Source organism: Malaya genurostris, chromosome 2, assembly GCF_030247185.1.
Source record: "Malaya genurostris strain Urasoe2022 chromosome 2, Malgen_1.1, whole genome shotgun sequence".
Taxonomy (NCBI): Eukaryota; Metazoa; Arthropoda; class Insecta; order Diptera; family Culicidae; genus Malaya; species Malaya genurostris.
The window spans coordinates 279,706,544-279,728,903 of record NC_080571.1 but is presented as its reverse complement, the minus strand read 5'-3'; the positions used below and the strand labels follow the sequence as shown (position 1 = coordinate 279,728,903).

Below are 22,360 nucleotides of genomic sequence, written 5' to 3'. Positions count from 1 at the left end.
GTTAACAACTTTTGATTACTTTTTGTTATCATTCATTTATCTACACCAGAACCCAAGTTCTGTATCAGTATTTTGGAATTAGGAATCGAATTCAAGGACTAAATTCCTGATGTATGCTCCGAATTCTGTTGCAAAATTCAGGTTGAGAATTTAGATTTGGAAATCATTTTTTGAATTTAGTTTCAAAATTTCGGACCTTAACGCATTTTCCGAATCCAAGTACCGAATTCAATTCTAGCACGACTCGAATTTCGAACCAGAATTGAAGAACTGCAATCAGTTCCAAAATCTAGTTCCTAAATTTTAGTTCCGAATTTAGTTCCAGCATGTAGGTTTAAAATACTAAATCTGAAATTTGGAATTAGATTACGAAACTGAATTCAAGTCGATTCTAAAACAGAATTCAGGATTTTAATTCTGGGTTAAAGGTCAGAACCAACATTCAGGTTCCGAGTTCAGATCTTAAGTTTAGTTCTGTACCCCAGTCATATTATGAATTTTGTACCAGATTTATGAAACTGAATTTCTGAATCAGATTTCTTGGTTCGAATTCCGAACATAAATTATGGAACCCAAATCTACTCGAAAATCAGTTCAAAAAATCTAGAATCCCGAATAAGGAGTCAGTTCCAGAGTCTTAGTTTTCAATTCTGGACCTGTATTCTGGAACTAAGCTCTGACATAGAATTCTTTACCTGAATTCTAAATCTGAAATTAAGTTCAGAATTCAGTTCCAGAATCCAATTCAAAATTCAGTTCCCGATTCCAGATTCTGTATTCAGAGGATAAATGTGATTACTGACAATCTGTTATTGTTTTTCACTACTGGTTGAGAAGGCAACTGCTCGCCACGACGTCCAAAAAGCGCGACCTGAGTGCAGAAGGTCTGTTTTTGCTGCTGTTGGTGTAAGTTCCTCAACACGATGTCTAGTTCCGTCTAACGCACAAAAAGAAATGATCGATTTTTTATTATGGTTTACCTCCTATACTCGTACAGTTGAATATCGGGACTGAGACTAGCTCAAAACCATAGATCGAGTGCGAAAAAGGCAATTAAGTGTGGCGAGTTTTCCTCATTGTAATCAAAAGTTTGTAATTATGGTTTTCTCACACTGTTGAAAGCTTAATTACAAATTGTTAATTATATTTTGATGGAATGTAGCAGGAATGATGTTGATGCGTTAAGTACAACCAGGGATATTCACGATTAAGTTCTATCCATGTGAAATACCACAGGGCGAATTTTGAAAAGGCGCCCCATAATTCAGTCAAAGCCAATCTTCCGCTTGGAAAGCACTAAAATCGCGACGAGTACCATTTACCTCGGGTTGACGGTTCAATGCATAGGGCGCTGGTGGTCATATGTTCTCGAGCCCCTACCTGGAACGATTCATAGTGTCAGTAGGATCGTAGTAGCAATGCAATGATTCAGTATTCTAAGAGTCGGCTGCGAAGTCTGTGTTGAAACAGAAAAGAAAAATTCCACCACCAAAGGAATGTACAACTCGACTCAGTTCGACGAAATCGGAAAATGTCTCTGTGTGTGTGTGTGTGTGTGTGTGTGTGTGTGTGTGTGTGTGTGTGTGTGTGTGTGTGTGTGTGTGTGTGTGTGTGTGTGTGTGTGTGTGTGTGTGTGTGTGTGTGTGTGTGCCTTTTAATGATTTTTTTAACGCTCAATTTTATCAAAGATGGCTAAACCGATTTTAACAAACTTAGGCTCGTTTGAAAGCTACTATTGGGCCATTGATCAAGTTCGAAAATAATATGGCTGTGACTTTTGATTCCGGAAATATGATGGAATAAGTGACGTAACCGACAAAACTTTTTTTACCGCTCTAATGCATATAAGGGTGCCAATATTTTGGGATCACCTTTAATTTCGTAAAGCGGTAGTACTCAAAAGTTTAGGCACTTTGAAAAAAGTCCCCATGAAAAATTTGAACTAAATCGGATATGGGTAAGAGATGCTACCCGGCGGTTAAGGTTTCAAAATTTTCATTCTTGAAAAATCACCATACATGAGATTTCGGAAATCGAAATTTTTTTTGATGCCAAACGTCTTAGAACTGCATGAAACGTTGAGATTTAGTGTCATCTTGAAAAAAAAAAATTTGAAAAAAATCGAGTATCTGGGACTTTAGATGTCCCAGAAAGTCGATTTTTTCAAAAAAAAATTTTTTTTTCGACTTGACACTAATTTTCACGTTTCATGCAATTCTAAGGCTTTTGGCATCAATTTGCCCCATCAATTGCCGACTCAGGTCTGAACCTCAATTTAAGCTCCAGGTTTCAGTTTCAAAATTCAGATTTAAATCCAGAATTTATTTTGGAAGTTTAGTTCCGTAGTCCAGGCCTATAATCAAGATCCTGGATGCAGATTAGATTGCTTAGAGGGCCGAGTGTCATATATCAATCGATTCAACTCGACGAACTGAGCAAATGTGTGTGCCTTTTAATGAATTTTTACCTTTATATATATATATATATATATATATATATATATATATATATATATATATATATATATATATATATATATATATATATATATATATATATATATATATATATATATATATATATATATATATATATATATATATATTCAATGATAATAGAAATCGCTTAAAATCTAGAAAAAATTTCCGAGGCCGAGTGCATATTTTAAAAATTTTCCGTAGGGCCAAATGTCATATACCAATCGATTCAGCTCGACGAACTGAGCAAATGTCCGTGTGTGTCTGTATGTGTGTTGTCAACAAAGAGGTCGAGATCTCAGAGATGGCTGGACCGAATTTGATCAAACTAGTCGCAAATGAAAGGTCTCCCCGTCACTCAGAATGGTTTTGAGACCGAATGTATACTTTTTGAGTTATACGAAGTTTTATGTCAAAATTTTCAGTTTTTTGACAATATTTGTCACAATTGACCTTGAAAACAGAATATGTTTTTAGACTTCCGCACGGTAAAAGCTATCCAACAAGATATAGATTGTTTAATTCCGTCCATTTTTAACGGAGATATCGATATTTCTGTGTAAGCGACTTTTCCCCCTATTCCTGCAGTAGGAGTTTTGTGCATTGTATGACAAAGCAATGTTTGGGAGCAACGTAGAACACGATTTTTTATACAATTGTTTCTAAGTACCAAAAAGACTGTGTACAGCATCCTTTTTCATGACATTTTGCCTCGGATCGATTTTAGCACGGTTCGTTTTTGGCAACATAATCATTCGAATATGACATAAGTAAATCAGATGATGGCAGAATTTTCAAGTTGAAAGCAATTCCTTAATTATATCGATTTAAACTACTTACAGCAATAAATGCTGGAAGAACATAACACCCATATACCATTCGAATCAGTTCGTCAAGATCAGCAAATGCGTGTGATAAATAATTTCATTCAATTTGCTGCCACACAAGGTTCCTGAATTAAGTTTGGATCCGACTTCTGGTTCCGGATCTACAGTATGATATGTGAAACGAAATTAAAATAATGTAACTCATTTATCTCGTAGATGGCTGAACCGATCTAAGATTCAAATTAAAACTAAGAATCACCTAAGATTCAAATGAAAAGTTTTAAGATCCTATTAAACATCTTGCTCTTCAGTCAGATCCAACTTCCGGTTTAGGGGATACAGGGTGATTGATATAAAAATGTTTATTTCACATAAATTCTCGGTTGATTTTTCATTAGGGCGTATAAGCAAGTGACAGTTTCTCTTTAATCACTCTCTCTTTCGATTATTGTGATGTGATTAAAACGATTTTCTTTGATATCAATATTGTGTTTGAAAGTCGAAAGTTTCGGGTATCATTTCATGCAAAGAGTTGAGTGATAAACGTGGAAACCGCTTGGTAATTAATAGCAGAGAAAGTAAACAAAGAGAAACTGTCACTTGCTTATGCGCCCTTTTGAAAAGTTAACCGAGAATTAATCAGGTTTATCGGGTTTGCAGATTTGGATAGTCGATAAACTTAAATCAGTTTTAGTGGTATCCAGTTTTCGATTCGGATTCAATTCGCACTACGATTTGTTAAAGATGTCTACACTAATTTTCAAACATGTTGAAAGAAAAGTAAACTACACAGCTACTCAGGTGAATTTATCTAACTTCGACTACACCGATTTCTGAATCCAGTATCGAATCGTTTCTCAAATCTCAATCGTTTTCTCAAAAAAATCCATATCGACAAAAACTAAATTAATTAATTCTATCCAATTCTGACTTCCGATTCTGGAATTACAGGATGATGAATTTTTAAAATTCAAGCCGATATAGAAGATGACAATCCCGAAAAGCGTTAAAGTCGAACTATTGCAATTTATTCGTCATATGGCCATCGGTTTGGGTTATGCTGGTTCCTGACTACCGGCTCTGGAAGTACCTTAAATTACCGTAAACTCTAAAGTGGAACTTACTTCGACATTTCATGGAATGTTCAGTTGATTATCACGCGTTTAGATGCAAATTCTATCTAATTTTCAGCTTCGACATTACAGGGTAATGAGTGATGAAAATCTCAAATTGCCCGCTTAAAATGACAGTCATTGAAATAATGTCATGAGAACTAAAACGCCGAAAAATATACATGCAAAAAACACATGCGGATTGATAAAAAAAAGTATCATCGCACTGCTAGGTGGATTAAGCACGTCTTTAGTATATATTTTGACGTTTTGTCAATATGAACTGCTAAAGCGCAAATGAGACGAAGGCGAAACTTAGAAATAAAAAAAAATTTAAAAAATTGTTCTATATTATTAGGAATTATCATTGAATCCATGTTGTGTCTGTTGATTATAAATAAATAAATAAATGTACGTAAACCTATCTTATTCGCACAGTGTTTGTGTGGTGGAGGATCGCGGTCTGGACGAGCTGGTGCTCGACGAAACGATCGATTGTCAGGTGATCGAACTGATACGAGATGAGATGCTTCCCTACAGTCACGAAATTCCCCAGCAGTTCATCCTGGATGCTGTGGTTTTGCTGAACAAAGGCTCTATCCATTCGGCGACTACGGGCAGTACCCCGTTCGCAGGGTGTGAGACGGAACTGAAGCTAAGAGAGGAGTTCGCAAAGACCTGCTTCGAAACACTATTGCAGTTTTCTTTGCTGGACGATGGGGTAATTGGAGTTGGACCCGATCTAGGAAGCAATAAAACGAACAACAACTCCGACGCGACTGCTACGACTCTCGCTGGTGGAGTGAACGAAGGTGGCATCGCAGGACGATTGGCCATCACGGCACTGTTGCATCGCTTTGAAGAGGTTCTGCGGAAGTTCAACGACGACGAGCGATTGAGTGGAAAATTTCCTCTGCCAAGGTATGTTCGAGAACCTTCGAGAATTCTTTTAACCAGAAATATAATTCATTTTCAGATATCGACTGTCCGAGATATCATTTGTGCTAAAGGCTGTCGCTACCCTTGTGATATCAATGAAAAAAGCACCACCTGCGAAAGGTACTTCAGTTAACATCACCCTTCCTGTAACATTTCAAATTTCCCTTTCCATCAACAGTCGGCACAACCGCCTGGGAACAGCTGATCGGCCTTTATCCATACCTGGTGGAATGTACCACAACATCGTCCGCCGAGGTTTCCCGCTCGCTTCGGGAGGCACTTCTTCAGTATTGTGATTTGCTGCGGCCTCCGCAATCGGCAACCAACAACAACAGCAGCAGCAGTTCATCCTCTCCGACCAACAACAACGTGCTGGTTAACAGCAACGGCATCAGCCACTGTTAGCTAGTTTCCTTTCCGGCCGGAAGTTTTTACTTTTTACTACTGTACGACTCCGGTCTGCTGGCGAAGATAGTATTTTGAAGCTCGCGTCCTCGCGACAAAGTCCGTTACCGAACGGAATGCTTCATTTTCCGCAATACTACAGTAAAACATACTGAATCAACCCGCGCTCCGTTGCGAGACAGGAATGATATGTATTTGTATAAACATAAATTATTTATATTTTTACTGGTTGAATGTCAGCTTGATAACTCTTATCGTAAAAAAATTTTAGAATTAGAACACTTACTTTGTAGGAAACTCATGTGCAAAATGTTAGAATGCAAAAATTGTGATTGATTCCTTCCTTTTTGTCTGATTTCGATGTAGGCAAATAATAACTTCAACTAAAAATCGTTCGTTCATCATCACCAAAATTCGATTTCGTTTTCTTCTACAAAAACAAACCGGCAAATCTTATAACTTTCACCCCGCCACTATGATAGTTTCTGAGGGAAACAATAGGATATGTATTTCAATAGTATTCAGAAGCATTAGTATCCTATTATTCTTATAAATCGAACAGCGTAGTTTTGCAGCGTAATCTGTTGCCGTAGTAAACAATTCCACTTATTAGCAGTAATAGTGCCAACAATAACGTTTAGACTTCCTATTGAAATCCTGAATACGCATTTGCGGAACTTTTATTTCATGTTCATAGACATTTTGGATGCCCAGTAAACTTACATTACTACAGTTATTTCTTGTTCAGTCGTTCGATTCTCCTAGGAAAAAATTGCGAATCCATTTTAAAACTGGTCCATGATAGGTATGAACTTTTTAAGATCAAATAATCAAAAGATAATATTCACAAACATACTGGTTGTGTTAATCTAAATATAAATTCTACTAAAATCGTTCGTTTTTAAAATACATCAAAATAAAAGTAACCCTTGTAGGACATTACGTTCAATCGCGGAAAACGAATCAATCTTCTGTTCCTTCTACTGTTGAGGTAGGCTGCTGAGTAAGCCCAAAAGCACTACAAATCTTTTCGCAAATCCCAGAGTTACAAAACGAATTCAAATGAAGAAGGCGTAGTACTACTAAAACCGAATTGTAATCGTATTTTAGCACGCAATTGAGTATCATATTTGAGGTACTAAAGTTCATTGGCACTCCTGTGAGAATGAAACAGAACACACACAGACACCTTGTAGGGAAAAAACTTAAACTAAAAACCAGACGCACTGAGAACCGCGGATACAATAAAAAAAGGAAACGAATTTATATTGAATGAGGGCTTCTCTGAGAATAAAACGGTTCTTATGCATAATTATCCTATATGTTTAGATCAACTATCGAAAATATCACTGCTTTGAGTAAACTGTTTTTTATGAAAGTGTATGATTTTTTATGAAGGTAGAGTGATTTATCAAAGCAAAACCACTTGGGTTTTTGTATTACGGAAAGTTGACTTCTATATATGTATTTCGTGACATATCTTGAAATAAAATTTTATTTCAAACGTACTTGGAGTCAACAAAGAAATGTTTTCGTTTGTCCTATTTCTCGCAGGGCTTACTGAAACGGATAGTGTAACAGAGCGTCTGCACTCTCTCAAGCAATCTTCCTTCCGCCAAAGACATCATATTAACAAGATATCCAGCTCTCACATTTCCCGAACAAATCATTGGCACCAACATTGCTTTGCGAGCATGGCGCCCTCAAGCGAATCCGCATCGAATCTCGTACACAGAAGTAGGGGAGAGAAATGTCAAATTCGTGCGCGCCAAAATAGCAGCACTGCGCACCCATACAATTGACGTGATATGTTGAATGTGACACCGTGCGATGGCGTTGCTGAACTGAAGATTGATTTCGCTCCAAGCTGACAGGGTCTGCTTCCGCCTACGCATCGTATTCATGAATGTCCCTGTCAGATTGTCGCTACACGGTGAGTAAGGAATACTTGCTGTCCGGGTTATATTATATAGGGTAATATACTACAGATAGGTTTCAGACAGTATTGTCATGTAGACCGTTGACCCTCGTTTGTGATCAGCGATTGTCATTGGTTCTTTCGCTATTGATAACCAAGTAAGAATGATTAAATCTCACACCCGAGTGCCATTGCGTACGCCAGAAAAAAAAAACCTCTTCAATTCCTTTTCGATGGAGGGAACATCACCGTGCGGCTTTGTATCCAGAAACCTTTGAAATACGGGGCAAGATCACGCATGCACACATCAATGTCATTGTCCTTCACGTATATTGCCGTTCCACGCATAATTATCCCATATCTAGAGGGAATCCTATAGAATATGGGATAATTATGAGAAGAACGGCAGTACATGTGTATGTTAAAGTTGGTATTGTTATACTCAACTCAACGGCTTTGTTATTTGACACCTCGAATTTACTTATTTTCGCTTTGTTTTTGGGAAAGAACAATATGTATATGGCGTTATTCAACTATAGCTTTTGAAAGATTTCAATGTCGAGGTAAATTTTTTAAAGAATTCAATTTTATTCACTAAAGGTCGAATATTGCTCTTGCTGAAGTTAATAACAATCCGGTGATGAGATTGAGGCATATCGTGCGATAGGTCCTTTTGAAAATTACGATAAATAATGCTCATTACTCGAGTTTTAAACATGGCATTCAAGCATATTGTGCATAATTTCTTAGATTGGGATATTTTGTAACATTCTTAAAAGCCTATCGTACGATATGTTTAATCACATGTTAGTACCGAATTGACCTTGGTCTTATCTATCGTCTTATTGTTTCCTGTACTATACTATACAGTCTATCGCAAAATTGAGTGCACACACCTGATAATTCATACTTTTTCCAACATTTCCAAGACAAATATCACTATGAATGGAAATTTGTGATGGAGTACAATAAATATATTTCTCAGCTTAAAATGTGTACATACAAAGTATGCCAAATGTTTCTAAGTATTTTTATAATATCGAAAATATGATAAATGAGCCGTTTTCAATGTAGCAAAATTGAGTGCACCTGCACACTCATGTCTTCAACATATTCTATTCTATACATTTGTTAATCGAAAAAAATTTTCGAGGTGTTTTATATCAGTGTCATACATTAACATCTGTCAGCTGATGGGATGCCAGGTTCACAGATTAATCTGTGATTCACAGATTTTCAATTTTCTGCACAGATTTAAAAAATGACAGATTTTCACAGATTTCTGAAAATGATCACAGATTCTCACAGATTCTGGAATAAATCACAGATTTTTGAAATCGAGTACAGTTTAGCACCAAACAGTACAGAGCGGTTGAGGAAAAAGGTACAGAGCAATGAGCATGTTGGTAGTGAGACCAAAGATAGATAATAAAGACATGTACGTGCTTATAAATATTTTTAAAAAATGTGGTTCGTTCCCGGTACCTTCTGAAATGACCGCACTCACCGCTTGGTTAATTGCATTGTTATCATTTCAACCAAAGTGTGCCATAAAATCTCAATATATACAAATGAGCTACCGAATCGAAAGAGTACTCACGGTTTGACATTTGCATTATGGATGTATGATGGGAACTCAGCAGGGCAACCAATTTATCACCATTGGTGCCAGTTTCACGGAGTACCGTAGATGTGCGCCAAAAAAGATCGTGACTGTCATGTCTGGAATCTCGTTTGTGGTGAGATCTCTTTTTTGCTCACCAAATTGATTTTGATCTGCTATTATGATACAGAAAACGGGCACAGATTTTCACAGACAGGTTTTTGGTTTGATTACAGATTTTGGAAAAAATGACCTGACATCCCTGGTCAGCTGCTAGGTCAGTGATCAAATTCATTGTTAATTGCAAATAAACTGTTTTAATCGAAATGACCACTTCCGGTGGAGCTCTCAACGTGTAAGCACGTTGATTCGCGGATAGTGCGTTAGAAATTCGAGTAATTCGAGAGAAGAAAGAAAGTTTTTTCGTGCTGAAGTGGCTTGGCGGTGCGACGCCACGAGGTACCATCGGTAGTCAAAATTAGTAAAGTCCATGTGACTATAAACGAAACCGCTGGATGTATGGTCATTGTAACCGTTCCAATCATACAAAAAAAGAAAAAAAAGAATCGAAATGGCTATGAAAAGAAAGAAAACGGATATTACCACGCGAACTCAGGTCTTTGCTGTCGTGGAAAATTGTGGAAATTACAGCAATCATATGAAGACCACATTCTACAGTATTCAAAATCATAAAAAATGGAAATTCGAAGGGAATTCGAAAAATCTAAACATAATAAAACGCAATCTTCAACCTTCGGTGGAAAAATTGAAATTATCACAGGGTTATTGCTTCCAGCAAGTGGTTGCTCTATAATGTGCCGAAACAATCAACTGATTTGAATCCTTTTGAGTATTGGTGGTGTGAGGTGAAGAACAGACTAAAAAATGTTACCCAACAAATAAGAAAAACCTCAAAACGGCAATTCAAAAAATTTGGGAGAATATTCCACTAACAGTGTCCAAAAATCTGGTGGAATCGATGCCGCGTCGTTTACAAACCGTGATACATACCAAAGGGACACACACCAAATACTTAATAAGATTTTTTTATGACTAGCGACATTCAAACTTGTTTTTATTAACAATAAGTTGACTGTTCACTCAATTTTGCAAGATCAGCATCAAAATCTTTGCTTTCGTATAACGAATTTCTAATAAATTCCATTGTTATTATTCTTCTTTTGATCGCTATTCGTATGAAAAAGAAATAGAGTTATTATCAAACTATAATTAATGCCATTTAAAACTGTATGGAACTTTGGAATTTGGAACTGTATGTGTGCACTCGATTTTGCGACTGACTGTACTTTGTTTTCATCACCGAGACGGTTACCGTTCGTCTGTTTTGATAAAGGCACGTTAGTCCCCGGATTCTGTGTCCGTAAGTCAGAAGTACCGGAAATAAGGGTCACTCTACTCCAAAATGGAACTCTTTCAATAGTTTAGAATAATTTTTTTTATTATTTAAGAGACTTTCAGCCTGGTTCGTCAAAGCTTCTTCCAAGAGCCATCAGTTTCTCACAATCTCAAATTCGAGTAATCCGATAGTGAATACCGCGGAATGAATAAATGAGCGTTTGTATTCGACGCAAAAATCTATCTGAACCAAATCGGTATCTGAATCTCGTCAACATAACTTCTCGGAAATGTCACCAAAGCTCATTTTGGTGAGCAAAAAAAGGTCTCGTACCAACCTTTTCTCCTGTCTCTCCATGCTATCAACGAAAACCGGTATTTATCTGTACGATTCGTGAATTATCGGTATTTTGGGAGTACATATCTGTATTGCGGTATAGAGGTCAAATATCTGTATAAATACCGATAATTCGGTATACCTGGCAACATTGGAATGAATACCAATTCTAATCTAAGGAATGAATACCAATCCTATCTAATCAACGACTATCTTAACTAGGTCACAGAAAACAGATATACAGGCTCGCTTATGAACTGTGTGTTAAATTTTCTCAATCTGCTAGGCAAAACATTTGCAGATGTCACCACGATTGACACGAGGTGCCACCAAATACAAATTATAATACGGAATACTTCGACAAATTTTCAAGGACATTTTGCATCGTGCGGTACACTGTCATGATACACTGTCAGAGTGACAATGTACTTTAACGAGTTTTCTATAAAACTAGCAACACTGAAGGGTAAGAACAAGTTCATCGAATCGTTATGGTAGCCATCCGTTTTTCTCGGCCCCCTGTCACGACGCCATCTTGAAGAGATCAAAATCGAAACTTCAAAATCTGCTGATTGCAACGTAAACAATCAAACAGTAATACATTTGTTATACGCGTTTACCTTGTTTAGTGCACGAAAATTAGTGAATTTTTTGTCGACTCTCTCCCAATAACTTGTCGGTTTACCTAAAATACAGCAGACAGTGTTTTGGGACATCAAGTGGAGATAATTTTTACAATTTGAGAGTCGCGATGAGTATCAAAACATCGCAGTGTTTGGGGCTCGAAACGCGAGGGGCTCAACGTAATCGGTATACTTTCAAATGGCTGGTGCTCACATGCCGGTGTCAGATGGGTGGTTTTTCTCATTGCAAATCACTCCCGTCAGAGAAGTAGGAATTTTTCCAACAACTGCTAAATGCGGGGAACCTTTACGTCATAATACTAATAAAAAATAATTCAATTAATAAGTTCATCCATCGTGAGAGAAAAACTGCTGTGTCTGCCACCGTTCGGGCTACACGCTTAGAAAAAGTTACTCAAAGTTTGAGTACTAGTTACTCATTTTCAAATGATACATGGAAACGTCAAAAATTGAGTAGTTATCATCAATGATATTGAGTAACTCCTACTTTAAATTTGAGTTTAACGCAATAACTCGTTTTTTTTTATTCGCAAGATCAGTCTAAAAGTTGTAATAACTATTTGTAGCAGCAGGTTGTATATTTTGTTAGTGAGATCGCGTATTTCGAGGGTGAGTCGCTCAACACAAACGGTGTTGTGTCTGCAAAAACCGGAATGATAAACTCCGTGTTGTGCTTTAGCATGAAACCGAATATGCTCAAATGTCATTTCTGAGGAATAAGTGTATGATTGGTGCCTGAGCATAACTGACATGTATGTTAATTTGCGATTGACACACTACTCCAAGCAACCACCACTTTATATAGTATTGAGTTCAATTACTTAATATTTTAATACAATACACTCAGAAAAGGAGCAATTTTTTTGCAAATTTGGTATATGTGAAATCAAATTTCACTCAAAATTTGAGTGATAGTTACTCTATTTTTGGTACATGTACAAATAAAGTATTACTCAGTAAATGAGTAGATTTTACCCAAATATCGTTTCCAGTAGAAGAACTCAAATTTGAGTAACTTCGGAGTTACTCTAAATTAGAGTTGTTCCACTTTTTTTGTAGATGAGTGAGATCTTACTCATTTTTGAGTAACTATTTTTAAGCGTGTATAATCAATTTGTCTGGGTCACGCATTGAGCAATTTGACGTCTTAGTTACTCACACCGATGCAGATTGCGCAGATCTATTCATATACGAAATTGGAATGTGTGCGAGCCGAAGTCAAAGTTTGTTGTGGGTTCAATTTTACACTGAGGAAAAACATTTTTGACTCATAATCATACACTGCGAAAAATGCATATAGAATTTCGTAAGCTATGGACTAATGAACCAAGTAGAAGACAGTACCATTACGTGGTATAGAGTTTCATGAACGATTTTATGTCTTTCTCAACTGTTCTCTTGGCATTGCAGTGTTTTTTATTGCATATATGTCTTCAATAATTGGCACGATGCGGCTCGACAAAATTCACTGGGTTATTTCGACACACTCACACTAGCATTAACCTTTCAACTGCTGAGAATAGCCACACCAACACATTCGCACGTGGATTGGACTATAGATGAGTGACTATTGGGAAAACGCATACACAGCTTGCATTTGTTTCTCTTTTAACTTTTATTTTATCGTGTAGAGCGTTAATCGCTGTTTCCGTGGTACGTATACGAATCGTACCCATGTTCCACACCAAGGCCCGTTTATGAAATAAAGTCCCATCACTGCCAAAATATATCGCAATTCTTCATCCATCGATAAGCTGGAGTGTACCTTTGAATTTGTTGCAATACAGCAACGGAAAACATGAACAAACAAACTTGTTTTGCGCCGTAGCAACTAGCATAAAGCCTTGCTAGAAACGATCTCCTTCCACATTTTCAAACTATCGCAACAAAAGGGAGTAATTTGCTAGGCTTACTTGTTCAGGCTGTGAACCAAACATTGGCGGTTTGTTTGTATGGGACTTAGGGGTATTATTATTTGTATTTGGTGCCACCACGATTTGGGTTCCGCTTTCTCATGAGACACAATTTTGGGTGCAATACTTGCAATTTCACTGTACATACTTGCATATTAGTTCCATATGGAAAATCGGCATGTCGAGAAAAAGACGATTAAAATTTTATTTCCGAATTTTTGATTTATTGTGCTACCTATTACTGTTATTATATTATTACATGAAATATCGGTAATACATCTTTGCTATGTCCCGGGTTGTCGGTTCAGTGCATAGGACGCTGGTCTTACAAGCCAGTTGTCGTATGTTCGAGCCCCGACCTGGAAGGGTTCTTAGTGTCAGTAGGATCCATAGTACTAGCCATGCAATGATTCTGTACACTAAGAATCGGCTGCGAAGTCTGTTGAAACAGAAAGGCCAAATTCCACAAAAGGAATGTAAAGCCAAGACTTTGCTTTTACATCTTTGCTATTCAAATATTGCAACAAATTAAATTATTGAAATTTGCACTGAATGGGACTGATATGCGGATACTTTGCATATGGGACAGACATGAGTTGATATTTTTTCACATTTCACTGAAAAAATTTGTTATTGCAATTTCTGAGAGTATATTGAGGATATATTTCATTCCTCAAGCTAACTCAATATTGGCGAAAATCGATATGGGACTAATATGCGAGTATAGGCAGTTCACTTAACGCTAGATTTTTGTTTGGCTGTTGGTTAAAATGACAAGTTTGTTTTTGTTTTATTCCGATCGTGTGATTTATTCGACATGGAAATAAACTTGTTTAGGGAAGTGTTAAAATTGTTTTAGTTGGAATATTTGTTCAACAGGTAGGAGGATTTTGTTATCATTGCGGAACGTATTGGAACGTTTGTAATGGTCGCGGTGAATAGTCGAATAGGTGGCAGTAGTGTTTCCAACGTATAGCAATTTACAAATTTACAAAGGATTTGAAAAAATTAGTTCGAGCCTGTATATCTGTTATCTGTGTTACTATCAAACAAAAAAAACTTTTATTAAACTGGTATGTTGGAAGTTGTTAATATAACAAAATCGGACACGGGTTTTGTTTTGGATGTGTGTCGAGTATTGTGATGCCTGGTCCCAACTCATAGGTTCCCTTCGGGCCTCTCTCTCCATAACAACCAGACAATCGACCACGTTAAGCTAAAGCAAATGAGCCCAATAAAATTTTATCTGAAAAAAAAATCGGACACATCAGAAAACTACCAGTTTTGATGATGGGTTACCCATTTTTGATAAAATTCCTGGGTCTAAAATAAACTAAATTAAAGCAGAAGAGTTCTCAAGACATTACTGGTAAACGAATTACACAATTCCGCTATCACTGCATTGCCGCCTCCGCCCGCTTGTTAGGAATTCTGGCAACCGGCAGAAGGCTGGCTGCATTCTGGCTGCTGTCAAAATTGTCCAAGCAAAATTGCGTCATTATCTCGCCGTACGTGGCTTGTTTATTTTCCTCCTCCTTATTTTTTTATTCGACTTCATTTGATATTCGTCAATCCCGCATGAAACGAAGCTTGAGACGAGGTAAATAAGATTAAACTATGGGTATGTTTGGTAGTGAGAAAGCAATGTTATTGACAATAACATTTTCCATAATTAGTATATATGAAGGACAATAACTTATTGCCTTTCATATGTACTTTTAAATGAAAAAATAGAACCAAGACGCTAAAAATGTAGAACCGATTCAAAACGGTTCTGTCAATCTTGTATGGCGAGAATCCGACAGAAAAAGACCCGTAATAACCGCTAGGCGAAATTGTTGCCAGACTTTTGCCGGAATTCTGGCAGAATTCCGGCAAAAATGGCTGGCAGACATTAGGCTCTCTGACAGCTCACTTACAACCACAAATGCAAATGAGATTGGTTTGTTTTCATCAGGAAACGCATGCATTAAACACAATTCAGACGATCAATCAACTTCAGTCGACGTCCAGATTAATTTAATTTTTTTTAGCCGAATATTGCTCACGTATCCGACGTTAAAATGTTCCGTGAACTTGACGTAGTGTCCTTTCATATGAATTGCTTACAATTAATGTTGTTGTTCCGTAATTGTTTCATGCAGGTAATAGTCGCTTGATGCTGCGTGTGAATCGCTTTTACATATTGTTTTGTTTTCATCAGGAAACGTGTTGGCCACCCATTTTTAGTAGGGCCGCCATTCATTTTTCACCGGGCATAGAAACCTCAATAGCCAGCCGTATGGGGGAAAATCCGCCCGCCGCGTGCAAGTGGGCGGCGTCTAGTCCAAATCCTGCCGGCTGCCGGAAACTCTTTCAAGCTATAATACCCTCTTAGCAGGCCGTTCAATTTTGTTGGTCTTTGAGCGCTTGTTGAACGACATATTGCACGAAATATTCGTTCAATTTGCTGGAACGGTTTGTTGTTTTTTTTTGTCTTGCAAAAATAGTGTGAAAATTAAGTGTTACCTTTACATACAAAGAAAATTTGTTGTTATTCTACGTGAAGTAGAAGTATTATGCAGGTATGTATTGTTAGTTTAAACAATAAGTAGAAAAAACTTCAGAAATTTTGCAGTAAAACTAGTCCAAGGAGCCCCAACTCCTCATGTTAAAAATGGCTCAACAATGGACCTCTGTCTGCCGGGTTTGTTGAACGAAAAAAAATGGCATTCGGTTCAACGGTCTGTTTCAAAATCGGCAAACGAAGGTCCCGTGTTGGCCTCCCGTTAAACGATTGATTGGACTTCCATTGGACCAATGATCCAACGTATTGGACCAATGAAGGACCACCGTTCAACGTTTTTTTTTTCTAAGAGGGTAGCTAACTATAGTACACGCTCATTCAATGCTACTCTTAAGTGAGTAATTTGTACTCACTTTTGCTTATTTAGTTCAAATGTCAAAAAGTGAGTAATATTGATTTAGAAGAATGAGTAAGTTCGACTCAGTTTCTAAATTGACAACAAGTTTTACTCACACGCTTAGAAAAAGTTACTCAAAGTTTGAGTACTAGTTACTCATTTTCAAATGATACATGGAAACGTCAAAAATTGAGTAGTTATCATCAATGATATTAAGTAACTCCTACTCTAAATTTGAGTTTAACGCAAAATCTCGTTTTATAGTTACTATTCGCATTCGCGATAAGTCTAAAAGTTGCAATAACCATTTGTAGCAACAGGTTGTATTTTTTGTTAGTGAGACGCGTATTTCGAGGGTGAGTCGATCAACACAAACGGTGTTGTGTCTGCAAAAACCGGAATGATCAGCTTCGTGTTGTGCTTTAAAATGGAAACGAATATGCTCAAATGTCATTTATGAGGAATAAGTGTATGATTGGTGCCTGAGCATAACACACTACTCCAAGTGACCACCACTTGATATAGTATTGAGTTCAATTATTTAACATTTTAATACAATACACTCAGAAAAGGAGCAATTTTTTTGCAAATTTGGTATATGTGAAATAAAATTTCACACAAAATTTGAGTGATAGTTACTCTGTTTTTGTACATGTACGAATAAAGTATTACTCAGTAAATGAGTAGATTTTACCCAAATATCGTTTCCAGTGGAAGAACTCAAATTTGAGTAACTTCGGAGTTACTCTAAATTAGAGTTGTTCCACTTTTTCTGTAGATGAGTGAGATCTTACTCATTTTTGAGTAACTATTTTTAAGCGTGCACAGAGCGTTGAAAACGTTGTGTGAAAATCTACGTTCACTGTACTTTTCCCTTTGTCGGTGGTGGAAGTACAGACTAACAGACATGACAGTGTGAGTAAATTCTTATAAAAATATTTTTTCGTGATGCACTAGTTCCACCTATATTGTACTGCGCGAACTATTTACTATCTGTACACCCCTTGTGTTATGTAAAAGTTTTTTTACTAGTTGGTTTCCCCTCGTTTGTCAACACCTATCAGCTGCTTGCAGGGATGCCTGATTTCATCAAAATATTTGAAAATGAATCGTCACAATAAATTATTGGATTACGTTGATAATATATTTAACTTTTTCGAGATGTTGGAAGGTAACAATTTTTTTGACTCAACGATGTTCATCTAGACTATTTTTGGAGGAAGGCAAACAGATCCTTTCCAATGACCGATGAATAGGTTGCGGCTTCCTTCATTCGTGGGATAGAAGTAAGTCAGTATTTGTTTAAAGCAAAGAATTCCTTATTCGAATCCCTTATTCAATTCGAATGATATTGAGTAATATTTACTCACTTGAGCTAATTTTATCATTTGTAGCACTGAGTAAATGTGAATCAGAATTTGACAAATACCATATTTACTCAAAAATGAGTTAACAAGCTTTACTCACTATAGAATAGTTCCACCTTTAACAAAATTGAGTGAAATTGTACTCACTTTAGAGTAACATTGAACGAGCGTGTAAACAGCTGACTTTGACACATGTTGCTGTTAGAATATTTACAAAACATGTAACTGTGCTTACGGTACCGATTGATTCACGCAGTCCACTTCCGGTGAAACTCTCAACGGGTGAGCACGTTGCATCGTGTTAGTCCGGGGAAAATTCGAGTATTTCGCAAGAAAGAAAGGATTTTCAGCCGTACTTTGACGATTCGACGCAGCCACACAGCGAGATTTTCGCTTGTAGTCAAGTGAAAAGAAAGTCCACTGGACTATAAACGAAAATTAACTGGCAATATAGCCTTAGTTGCTGTGCCATCAATTCGGCGTCATCTCAAGTGAGGTGACGCCAACCAGAAAGGAAGAAGAAGAAGAAGAAGATTCACGCAGTCATTCACGCTCGTTCAATGTTACTCTAAAGTGAGTACAATTTCACTCACTTTCGTTAAAAGTGGAACTACTCTATAGTGAGTGAAGCTTCTTTACTCACTTTTGAGTGAATACTGTAGTTGTCAAAATCTGAGTAACATTTACTCAGTGCTATAAATGGGAAAATTAGCTCGGGTGAGTAAATGTTAAACACTATCATTCGAATTATCTAAAGAATTCTTTATTATAATCGATACTGCGTGTAAAATAAAAAAATGCAACATTTTTTAAATATTTTCTCAATTCCCTCATTTACATTTTGTAGTTTTTTCATAGAAAGTTGAAAATGTTCTCTAAATTCCCTCACGTATCCTGGAACGAAGATTGCACAAATGTGGCAACGAAAAACTTCAATCATTATAAGGATTAGGAGGTACAATAATATTACCTTTTAATTTTCGATAGTATTAATTTACCTTGGCTCCAACCTGCTCCATTTTTTTCAAATTTCCTTTCTTCAAAAATCATTGAACGTAAATTTTCACGCAACGTTTTCAAAGTCCTGTGAGTAAAACTTGTTGTCAATTTAGAAACTGAGTAAAAGTTACTCAGTCTTGTACATCAATATTACTCACTTTTTGACATTTGCACTAAATAAACAAAAGTGAGTACAAATAGCTCACTTGAGAGTAACATTGAATGAGCGTGTTGGTTTTAGTTTTAATTTATCGCTTCAAAGCTAAAATGTATCTTTTATCCGAGCAAAGACAATAAATTCCAAAAATGATTTCTCTTTCACGAATTAAAACAGCATTTTTCCATATTCGCCTTGGGTGCAGGTACGTAGAACATTAGTTTTTATGACGACCTTAGGTGCATTTGTTGATACAATTTCAGGAAAACTCAAACTATCGTTCGGCATTTGAGTATATCCGTCCGGTTGCACTCAGATAGCGTCGACTACGATCAGATCTTAGTGTCCCGAATTCGTAATTTCAGCATAATTGCCCACGTAGATCATGGCAAGAGTACTCTGGCTGATCGGTTATTGGAGTTGACTGGTTGTATATCAGCGAGAGCGGGAAACAAGCAGGTTTTGGATAGTCTTCAGGTCGAAAAGGAACGAGGTATCACGGTGAAAGCACAAACGGCATCGCTCTTGTATAAACACGACGGTGAGAGTTACCTTTTGAATCTGATCGACACTCCGGGTCATGTGGATTTCTCAAATGAAGTTTCGCGATCACTTTCGGCCTGTGACGGTGTCATTCTTCTCGTTGATGCGAACGAAGGTGTACAAGCGCAAACGGTTGCCAATTTCCATTTGGCCAAATCGAAGCAACTGGTGATAGTCCCGGTGTTGAATAAAATAGATTTGAAAAATGCCAGGCCTGAGGCTGTGGCACAAGAATTGTTCACACTGTTTGAAATTGACCCGGAAGAGATATTGAGGATTTCCGCTAAACTTGGTACGGGATGTGAGGCAGTTTTGCAAGCTATAGTCAAGAGACTTCCAGCGCCGGATGCCAGGAGAGATGCAAATTTACGGGCGTTGATTTTCGATAGTTGGTTTGACCGATATCGAGGTGCATTGAATTTAGTTTACGTAAAAGATGGGAGTGTTTGCATAGGACAAGAAATTGCTTCCTGCCATACTGGTAAAGCATATGAAGTGAGAAGTTTAGCTCTGCTACGGCCTGGTGAGGAGCAAGTTGGTCGATTGGTTGCCGGTCAAGTTGGCTTGCTGGGATGCAACATGAGAACCAGTAAGGAGTCTAACATTGGCGACACACTCTTTTTAAAGAAAGACAAAACATGTGAGGCTTTGCCAGGATTCAAACCACAGCAACCAATGGTGTTTGCTGGAGTTTATCCTTCTGACCAATCGCAGCATCCTTATCTTAAAGGTGCCATTGAAAAACTGATGCTTAACGATTCGGCTGTGACCGTAACTCCTGATTCTAGTCCTGCTCTAGGTCAAGGCTGGCGATTGGGATTTCTTGGGTTACTGCATTTGGATGTATTCAGTCAGAGGCTTCAGCAGGAGTACGATGCCGAACCAATTCTGACCGCTCCTTCCGTTACATACAAGATTAAATTGAAAGGTGCCAAAATAATCGCCGCACATGGAGGAAACGAAATAATTCATGTCAGCAACCCTGCTTTGTTTCCGGAGAAGTCACTAGTTGAGGAGTACTATGAACCGTTTGTGCTAGGAACGATTATTGCGCCCACGGACTGCACCGGACCCATCATTGGATTGTGCGTGGAACGACGGGCCATCCAAAAGACGTCCATCAACATTGACAACGATCGTGTTATGACCACCTATCTGATGCCGTTGAATGAGATTGTTCTGGATTTTCATGACCAGCTCAAGTCAATCAGCTCCGGTTATGCCAGTTTCGACTACGAAGACCATGGTTACGTTGCTAGCGCTTTGGTACGGATGGATGTTCTACTGAACGGACAGTTGGTGGAAGAACTGTGCTCCGTCGTTCACATCAGCAAGGCACATCTGCATGCCAGAGAGCTGGTGTTGAAACTGAAAGAAATGATCCCTAGACAAATGGTGCAAATCGCTATACAAGCAGTCGTTAACGGGAAGGTTGTAGCCCGCGAAACACTGAAAGCCTACCGGAAGGATGTGACGGCGAAACTGGTGGGTGAAGGACATTGATTAAGTTAAAAATCACGACTAATCATTTCTTATCGTTTCAGTACGGTGGTGATGTAACTCGTAGAATGAAGTTGCTTAAGCAGCAATCGGATGGCAAAAAGAAGATGCGTTCCATAGCGAATATAAACGTTCCGAAGGACACGTTCATCAACGTGCTAAAGCGATAGTCTTACCTACGACGTTTTACGTTAGATTATCTGTAAATATACAGTGGCAAAATCGGATTTTTGTTTTTGAATTTTATTTCTTTGAACTTGTGAAATAATGGCCTGAATACTCGAATGGAATTCGAGAGCTGGCCTTGAATTTTCATTGGGCACGAATGCTTGAGATTACGGTTTGGCATGTGACATTGGAGTTAGAGCTACCCACGGAACATATAGGTATGAGGGCATAAAAAATGACTAGTTTGACACCGCTCGAAAGCAAACGAAAAAGATAATTGCGCAACAGACAGAACTCAATTTTCCGTACGAGGAGTAATTAGAAAAACTATGATCGCAAAACTCCAACAATCTCTTGCTGTTGGGGTTACAACAAGCCTGCTCTGCGAACGTATCGATTATTGGAATGAGATGTATTATTTACAATAGTTGTATAGCAAAAAGGGTTTCGTAATTTTGCCGATCCCTATGAACAAAAATTACATTTGAGGGCTTGTCGTAATCAGGGATGCCAGGTCATTTTTTAAAAAATCTGTGATCGAACCCAAAATCTGTCTGTGAAAATTTGTGACCGTTTTCCGTACCCCAATAGCAGTTCAAAATCAATTTGGTGAGCAAAAAAAAAAGATCTCACAACCAACACGCTCTGTACCTTTTTCCTCAACCGCGCTGTAGTTTTTGGTGCTAAACTGTGCTCGATTTCCAAAATCGGTGAAAATCTGTTATTTATTCAAGAATCTGTGAAAATCTGTGATCATTTTCAGAAATCTGGGAAATCTGTGTCAGTTTTAAAATCTGTGCCGAAAATTCAAAATCTGTGAAACACAGATTAATCTGTGAACCTGACATCCCTGGTCGTAATCATTTTCTTGATCGATCTCCATTTTGTTTTTTTTATTTAATTCTTGGAATTGCGTATGTACGACTAGGGATGTCATAAAATCGATCGATTAATCGATTAATAACCCAAATAATCGAGTAGCTTAAAACTAATATTCGATTTTTGAGCTAATCGAATAATTTAAAAAATCCCATAGTAATAATCAAACGAATAATCGAATAATCGATTAATAACCCAGATAAACGAATAAATTTCAATCGATTAGTTTCAAAATTATACTCGATTATCAAATAATCGAGTAATTCTAAAATTCCGACATCCCTATATACGACTGTGTTGTCCAAGCTTACAC

General features: G+C 37.5%; 2 protein-coding genes across 3 annotated transcripts in view; both read left to right on the top strand.

The window, feature by feature from the left end:
- Positions 1–7,075, top strand: part of LOC131430264 (protein MON2 homolog) — a 36,259-nt gene extending 29,184 nt beyond the window's left edge. Inside the window, exons 6-8 of the mRNA XM_058595083.1 lie at positions 4,855–5,337; positions 5,393–5,475; positions 5,534–7,075. Of these exons, the coding sequence (XP_058451066.1) occupies positions 4,855–5,337; positions 5,393–5,475; positions 5,534–5,760 (793 nt within the window). The 3' untranslated portion in view covers positions 5,761–7,075. The remainder of the gene's footprint in view (positions 1–4,854; positions 5,338–5,392; positions 5,476–5,533) is intronic.
- Positions 7,076–18,045: 10,970 nt separating this feature from the next.
- On the top strand, positions 18,046–21,227 carry LOC131430263 (translation factor GUF1 homolog, mitochondrial). 2 transcript variants are annotated; one of them, XM_058595082.1, is made up of 4 exons: positions 18,046–18,374; positions 19,063–19,162; positions 19,221–20,985; positions 21,045–21,227. In XM_058595082.1, the coding sequence occupies exons 2-4, from the start codon at positions 19,107–19,109 to the stop codon at positions 21,168–21,170; spliced, it is 1,947 nt and encodes a 648-aa protein (XP_058451065.1). In that variant the 5' UTR covers positions 18,046–18,374; positions 19,063–19,106; the 3' UTR covers positions 21,171–21,227. The 2 variants fall into 2 exon arrangements, with proteins under 2 accessions (XP_058451065.1, XP_058451064.1); XM_058595081.1 differs by having other exon boundaries at positions 19,042–19,162.
- Positions 21,228–22,360: the final 1,133 nt, after the last annotated feature.